General features: G+C 35.2%; 1 protein-coding gene across 1 annotated transcript; it reads right to left on the bottom strand.

Moving 5' to 3' along the window:
- Nucleotides 1-242: 242 nt before the first annotated feature.
- On the bottom strand, nucleotides 243-7,276 carry LOC140791823 (glycosyltransferase-like At2g41451). Its single transcript, XM_073142488.1, has 11 exons — nucleotides 6,878-7,276; nucleotides 6,221-6,370; nucleotides 6,061-6,113; nucleotides 4,889-4,997; nucleotides 4,613-4,747; nucleotides 4,489-4,533; nucleotides 3,120-3,307; nucleotides 2,784-2,925; nucleotides 1,511-1,557; nucleotides 1,021-1,108; nucleotides 243-937 (listed from the first exon to the last, which is right to left on the bottom strand). The coding sequence occupies exons 1-11, from the start codon at nucleotides 7,220-7,222 to the stop codon at nucleotides 638-640; spliced, it is 1,602 nt and encodes a 533-aa protein (XP_072998589.1). The 5' UTR covers nucleotides 7,223-7,276; the 3' UTR covers nucleotides 243-637.
- Nucleotides 7,277-8,394: the final 1,118 nt, after the last annotated feature.

Below are 8,394 nucleotides of genomic sequence, written 5' to 3'. Positions count from 1 at the left end.
CAATTTTTAACAATTTTTGTAAGGGTTACGGTGATTAATTAGATTTAACCGACAGGATGATACTTTTGATGATTTCGGTGGTAAAACTGTTGAAGTTTCTTCCTGATACTCCAAAATGCACTTCTGGATACAGTTACTCACTTGGATTCCGACAGTCTATGTTAACATTTTAGGGTCTCAACCTGTGAATATTTCAGCTCAGCTGTTCGATAATATGAATGGATAGATATAACAATCAGATATTAACATCCAACAAGAAATATATTTCATAATAATCAGAGAAATCTCTCTTTGTGATTGACATTCACAATGCTACAAGGTGATTGTAGGGTGAAAGTACAAAGGTTTCTTCTTCATTTTTCTATAAGACAATCAAGTTTATCATGGGGAGGCAATACCCCTGATACAGATTCTATACAAGTTCGTACGTTAGAAAAGAATTGAATACAATTTTGACGTGCATGTATTCGACATTGCAGGTAAAATCTTCACGGATAACACGCCTCTCGGTACAGCATCAAAATTACGATCAAGCATTTACAACATGAAAATCCACACCTGGAGAACTTTGTGAATTAGAACTAAACCAGAGACTCCACCAAAATAGCCTGAAGCTGCAGAAGAGTGAGTACATTTGCTACGTCCTCATGAGGAGATCATCAAATAAACCTGGGGGAGACATAGGTGGAACAGCATCCTCGTGTATGCTGGCCATTTCCAAGACCTTTCTTGCAGTTGCTTGAGATTCGCCACTACCTCCTTTTCTCAAAGTACTAGTGTTATGTGCTTGGATTCCATGAGGCCTCGAATTAGGAACGATAGAAGTTCTGTTCTGAAGGTTTTCCATCGAAGATAAAAATTTCTCTTTAGAGAGTGACTTTGCAGAAGTAACTGCAGAGCTAAAAACACCAGACTCCTTAAGACCTCGAATAATGGCCTGAAAGTAAAGTAAGCAGTTAACAATTAGTCAGAAGCAAGCAGCAATTGGGTAATAACACTACCAATTATAAGAGTAGTTACCATGGGTGCATATATACGGGTTAAGATCCCCTTCCTCATAAGCTTCAAGTTTAGCTGTTTGTCAGTCCAAACAACACGGTCACGGAACCTGAAAAGGAAACATTTATTTTACTTTTTGCAATAGGACCAATCAAGCAATTCTCCGGAAGCAATTTAGGTAGTTCGACTAAGTTTCAAGTCTTACTGAAGAAGAAAACCTAATATAATCACCTTCTAGTTTATAACAGTATCATAGCTTTCAACATTTGCACATCACTAAACACATATCATCAAATAAAGACGAGGTACAGTGGTAAAGATATCTATGTCAAATAGCAAATACCTTGGAAATGGAGCTAAGCTTATGACAATTCAATAAGTTATCAAAATTCCACTTCAAAATGAATCGACTAGGATGTGTAGATCCAGAGAGCATGTAATGATTGAGCAACCCTTCCAAGAACATTCAACATAACTGAATCATAATGCTATTGACTGTTCAGGAAATTACCAGTTTCGCATTTCTTCCTCCGTTGCAGTCGATGCAATGATGAAAGCCTATCAATAAATTGTTCAAGTTGTTAGGTATTACCATGGATAATGGACACAAAATCTTCTGAGAATAAGAAGGGAAAAAAAATTGTGTTTTTCCCCGTCCGCTGTTGGAATTTGATGAGATTTATTAATGTAGCAAATTCATCGACTTCTTTCACAAGTAATTCATGAATATTGAAGCTCCCCAGTATAAATTATTTCTTGTCACGTGATTGCAATTGTAATAAAGTCAAAGTGCAGCATATGTGATGAAATTCAATGAATACATCTTTTGTGATCTTGTAATGACTTTCACTTCTTTTTTTAATTTAAACAATGCCTTTACCTTGAATCTGATAAAGGAGTACAAACAAAAGATTGAGCAAGAAATCGATCAAATAATGTGGTATGAGAATGGAGTAATACTTGGAGCATATGTTGGCACAAGAAAATATCTACCACTCACTAATTCATCTTAATATCTGAAAATGTTAATTATGAAATTGATCGTAAAGAACAAAATCACCAATTATGTAATAAGAATGTCTCACAACATAAACTTATGACTGCTGCACCTTTCATGTGGGAATTTAGAAAGAATTTCTCATCAGAAGATCTTTCTTCTGTCACTACTGCAGATTCAAACACTACTGATTAGAAAGTGCCACACTATCCAAAATCTAACATAATTAAAAAAAAAACAACAATCTTAAGGTAAAGCTTTCTTGAATATTTTAATGATTTTCACACAAGCAAAATTACATAAACCAAAGCCACAAAGGAAATCTGTAGTTTTAGTCAAAACTACAGATATTACCAAACATTTAGTTTTGGAAACTGATAGAACTCTTAAGCTCAACAAGTAGGGTGCAGCCTTTGGGTTTTGAGTGCAACTTCATACTTTTTGTCTTGCTTAATATTTAAGATAGGTTGATAGACTGAATTATTAGTGAGAGAAGCTAGACAGCAAAGCATTCTGTAACATATATTTATCTCACCAATACAGTGAAATGGAATTCTTTTTCCCTACAAAACTTATATAAATATCAACATAGAATTATAAGTAGTCACACTTCAATTTGAACTTCAGATGAAATATAATTTCTTGACTCCAAAATACAATTTATTTGCATAATGATAACTGCAAAACCTATTCATCAAAAAGAAAAAAGGAAAACTGCAAAACCTACTATTAAGAAATTAAGGAAAACTATCCGAAGTCACAAAAATGATTGTACAAGAACACTTACAGATCTGTCAAATTCCAACATAAAGCATCTCTTGACATCTTCTTTTGTTGGTTTACACCCACATCGATCACGTCTTGAAGTTAAATCCGAGAACTTGGTGTATGTATAATGTAAAATTGCAGCCTCCTCCAGTTTGATTTCACTAAAAATAACAGAAATAAACATTGAATCAACCTTCAGAATGCACTCAGTCTCATAGAACCAAATATTCTTGAATGGTTAACATTATAAAGCTCAAACATACTCTCAAAAGTTGTGTGACTTGAGAAAGCTAAATCTATCAAGGTCGAATCCTATAATTTAGTGACAAATAAAGCTTAAAGTGAATCTTGTTACTTTGGGGTCTTCATATAATTGTGCCATCTATGTGCACCATTAGGACGAAGATATTCTTGAATTCTTGCAGCTGATTTCCCATTTCCATAAGTAAGAAAGTAATTTGGATTATCACGTGTTGCTTCCTTGTATAAGCCAAAATATGTGTCCTTTGGGAGATGGTCATAATTCTTCTTAAACATAGACACCTGTAGGCATTAATAAATCTGGCATATCAGAAAAATAAATAGCATAGTTCTATTTTCATTGGTTGCATAACTGAAGACAAATTTAAATATAGAAAAACATGGATGCACACAAATTAACATACCATAGCAATTAATAGTCGAATATATAGTGCTGATCAACCGGTGGCAAAGCTATCGAAATGCTGGAAATTAGTTGAATTCAAGATAAGATTTCAAACAAAAACCAATTTCATCCAAAACTGGTGATGATTTTCTGCTACTTTTGGTTTGTTCCAGCTAGTTTTGGGCAGATTTGGTAGTTCATACTTCATAGGCTGCAGCTTATTGAGGAATAGTTCAAATAGGCTACTTATTATTTATTAAGCTTATTAGGACCTTCCAATGGGCCAAATTATACAGGCTTGTATACAAATAGAATTAATGATAAAAAAAAGATGATGGAATTGGTTATCTTTGGACCAGATCCATACAGGATGGAAAAGGCTTATATGCTACTTGATTTTTGACGCTATGCAGAAAGAGTCAAGAATATCACCCTGATGCAGACTCAAGGCAGGTAGTTACACAACACAATGCCATTGATGATTAGCAATATGTAAAGCTCTTCATGGACATCTTCCTTTTATTCCAATAAATAACATGATATCATAATCAAATAATCAGCTGAAAATTAAGATTCTTCAACAATGTTGTGCTTTTCCTTTCAACATCATCTCAAATAATTGAATTTGGATTGTATAATAGCGGTCAAGAAATTCTGAAGATTTTCAAAAGATGTCGCCAGATTCCAACTTCCAACATTCATGTGGTTTTATTTCGTAACCAAAACATTGAAAAAGAACGAAATCCTCACAAAAATTTCAACACTCTAAAGCTCCAGGCCAGATGTGGGGGTGGAAGATGATGGCTAATCAATTCTCTAGTAACAAATCTTATGAAAAAAAAGATAGAGGGAATTGAATACTAGCTGATTAAGAGACTAAAACTGAAGTAGCAGATTGCAGGAATAAAAAAATAAAGAACAATATAAAAATGGAAAAAAGAAACTTCATGGTACTACAAATATAAATATTTCTATCTGGAACTTCCCATTCTTTTGCAGATAACATGTCAAAACATAATGCAAAAGTGACTATAGTATTGGACAGATTTAATTGATGAGGTCATCAAATCTTTCTTACCTCGGTAAATGGATTTTTAATATCATCTCGCTCAATGCTACTTTCCTGAGGAAGATAAGAAATCAGATCCAAAAGTGAGATAAAATGATATTATCTCATGTAACAGGAGTTTAAATTAACTTACATAATTTGGAAAGATAACCATATCAACATTGCTAGGAACATCTGAAAGCAACCGCCTCAGAGAGTACTCTTGGGCACCGGCAGGATGAATTAACTCGTCCGTGTCAAGATGAATGATCCAATCCATGCCAGCATCCTTAAGAAACAGTAAATAATAGCACAGGTTCATGTCTTAGAAGCAGATCAAAATACAAATTTAAGAAGGTTTACAACCAAGAATGTCAGCCAATATATAGAGAACTAACTATCTTTTAGTAGAAGCAATGAAAGCTCATACCCGTGCCATAACAATAGCCATCTCCATGTTAAGTGACTGTTTCACAAATAGTTCGTAATTGCATGGCTTGTAGAAAAATCCTGACAGCCAAGTCTCATTCCAAATACGGCTGTGAACCACCAAACACAAACACAATAGAGAGTATTCAATGTAAGATTTTAGAAGATATGGCAAGAACTCTTCATTTTCATAAACAGATTTGAGTATCTATTTAAGATGGCAGATCCTTCTGGAAAGTTCATCTGTTGAAAGCAAATGAACTGACCAGAAATCAGAAGCTTATATGGAATATAGCAGAATGCCATATATCCCTCTATGCAAGTTGCTTCAAGCATAAGAAAAGTGATGTACAAGTCTCTATCTTCTTGTAAAATGGATTGATATATCAATCTAAAACATGAGATGCTTCTGAAATGTTTACCCAAAGAAGCCAATGATCCGGTGTAGATACATGAATTGAAAATATATGCAGTTATATAACCTTGGGCAGTTTGCTTTGGCTCAAAGATAACCAAAACTTTTTTACAACCAATGTTGCAAGAGTCAGCCATTGTAAGTATATGTGCAACGCACTGACACTGCATATGAAATAGGCAGGAAGAATAGGCGAGCACACAGGTGGTCCATGTTAAGTACATTTTAAATCTTTGACAGATACAAAAGGTTATGAGATAAATAAAAATATTTCTAGATATCAAGGAGGATAAAGATCTTGTCAAAGATTAAGCTAATGCACGAAATTAGTATAACAACTATTAAAGTATTAAGTCATGAATAATAAAAATATGAAACCATAAATTTGGAAATGAAATGTTTAGTGTAATTGGTCATAAAAGTGGCAAGTTCCTATTTATTTTGATCCAATAAACTTAAGATTCAATCAATGCATCATGTAACACCACAAACATGAAATCATACTAATTCATATAATGTACTAGGCATGAGAACTAGACTATGTAACTACATATAAATAAACAGATTATAAGAAATTGATTTGTAAATGATCAGTTCAAAACTTTAGATAATTTTGAATCAACAACATGAGCATCCCTAAACTTAAAGCACAGTATTTGGCCAAGTTTTTGTCTTTATGACATGATAAAAAACTCTTCAGCACTCATGAAAAAATTTCTCAAGAGATTTGATCTTGTCATTTTGATAGTAAATCAAACCTTTTGGCCTGCCTCTCCTCAAGATCACTAGTTCTGAAGATAACTTTCACGCCCTGTCAGAAAAAATACAGCAACAATATTTCACTTACAATCGAAATACTGTGCTTAAAAATCTTCTTTGCAAAATAGCATAACAAAGTGACAGAAAATTTTTCCTTACACGAATAGATTCAAGAACAGAAGACACAGTAGGTTTTGCAGCCTCTCCTTCAACGAACAGAAAAAAGTTTGAAACACCAATGACCTTATGGTAAAATAACCATGGCAGAATTTGCTCCAGACCAGCCGAAGTGCTTGTTGTGACACATATCTGCATTGCCAAAAAGAGGACATCAGAGCCATCCTACTAAAACACTTTCTAAATAATGTTGCAATCGGACTTTATGGATTCTATCTTAATGCTTAACTGTTGCAAAAGTCCAAGAAAAGTAGCTGAATTTTCAAATTCTAAGAACTAATTATAGACTAAAGAACTTATTAAACTGGAAGGTTTAAGATTTAATACACTATCATGGTGCAAAGGAAAGATCAATTGCATTGATAAGCCATCAAAACATGATAGTACCGACAAATAAATAGCTGGTTCCTTTAATTGATAAGCCATCAAAACATGATAGTACCGACAAATAAATAGCTGGTTTCAGCGTTTCTTTTAGGAAGATTGCACTAAGCTTCTACTAATCAAAGACCAGATCCCCAAATTGTATTGCCCCTTCTACTCCCACCTACCGAATAAGTCCACCAAAAAACACCTAGATCCCACCGCAAAACGTCAATTAAAGGAAAAAAGGTACCAATTTTCTGGTAAAAATCCTACCTTTGGCCGAGGATCTGAATCGAACTCGAAGCTCCAGCCGCGGTAGAAAGGGAAGGAAGGCGACGAGCTCCTCCCGAGGATCTCCGAGCAATCCGAGGACGATGAAGAGGACGATGAAGTGGAGAAGAAGGAGGAGGAGCCGATGGGGCTGTTATCCATTCCCGGGAACTTCTGGGTGTCGGTGGGCCAGCTCGAGGCCGGATCGTTGAGGCCGCCGCGCCATTGGAGGACGAAAGCGAAGGCGGCGAGGGCGAGAGGGAGGACGGTGAGGAGGAGGAGAATTTTGGCGGCCAAGGTGGAGAAGGAGGAGGCGGACGCCTTGAGAGGGGCGTGTAGACCCGCCATTGTCGATCGAGAGAGGAGTCGAGAGTGATGGACGAACGACGAGAAGACATTTCTATATTGAGTTTAAATAAAAGAAAATACTAAACGAGAAAAGGTAACTTACAAGCTTTTTTTTTAATATAGTAAATAAAAATTCATTAATAAAAATTAAAAAAATTATAAATAAAAAAAAAAGAAGAAGAAGAAGAGACCAAGAAGTGACTAATTTGACGCCATGACTACACAAACACTTAGCGGCATTTTACAAAGTTATTTCGCAAAAGTAAAGATAAATTGGTACATCAGATGTTTTATATGTTGAAGTTAGCGTAATTAAAGCAAAATTAGCTTCCCTAAGATATGAATTAAAGTAACTTTGCTAAAAAGTTAGTTAATATAAATTTGATATCATTGATGTTCCTAGTATTCTAAGGGTAACCCCCTCCTTTTGGTGATAATATGCACAACAAGCATCTACGAATTGGTTTTTATGTGGAGATTGCTTATTCGGTATTGAGGTTGTATGACCCAACGCCTTTCTAAGTGCCCAAGCTTCATAAATAGTCCACTCATAGTTGATAAAAGAACCCCTTGTAAGTAGGGGTATCAAAATAGCTCTGCGGCTCGCAGTTGCTCGAGCTCGTTCAAGCTCTAAATAAACTGAGTTAAGTCGAGTCGAGCCAAGCCAGCTCACTCGAGCTTGGCTCAATTAGGGTTCAATGTTGTAGCTATATGTATATATATATATTTCTAAAGAGTAAAAACTCTAAACCCACCTCATGAGACCTCACCTAAATCTCCTCTTTCAATTGCCTTCGCTAGTCAAGCTATATGCTAATTTCTTGGTCAAGATTATCGAAGAAGATGGTGTGGCATAAATTAGTGCTAATCAATTTTGTTAGTTCTTCGCCAAGTCAAAAGCCTCCACCAAAACTTGGATGAAGTACAATGCAATACTTTAGCTCCCCATTTTATTCCCTCCTCTCCTCTTTTTTTTTTAATCTCAATTTGTTTCTTCTCGCTTTGATTTCTTTAGCTTCTCTATGGACTATGCTACTATGAAACAATTTGTTGAGCTACTTAGCCGAGCTCAAGCTATCTTGAGCTTGAGGCAATTTGATTTAAGCTAGCTTTATTTAGCTCATTTCGAGCTCAAGCTGAAAGAAAAACTCTATCAAGTCAAGCCGAGCTAG

This window comes from Typha latifolia, chromosome 1 (assembly GCF_019914945.1).
Source record: "Typha latifolia isolate L0001 chromosome 1, TyphaL0001v2, whole genome shotgun sequence".
NCBI classification, from domain to species: Eukaryota; Viridiplantae; Streptophyta; class Magnoliopsida; order Poales; family Typhaceae; genus Typha; species Typha latifolia.
The sequence above is the reverse complement of the archived record's forward strand: the minus strand, read 5'-3'. Positions and strand labels throughout refer to the sequence as shown.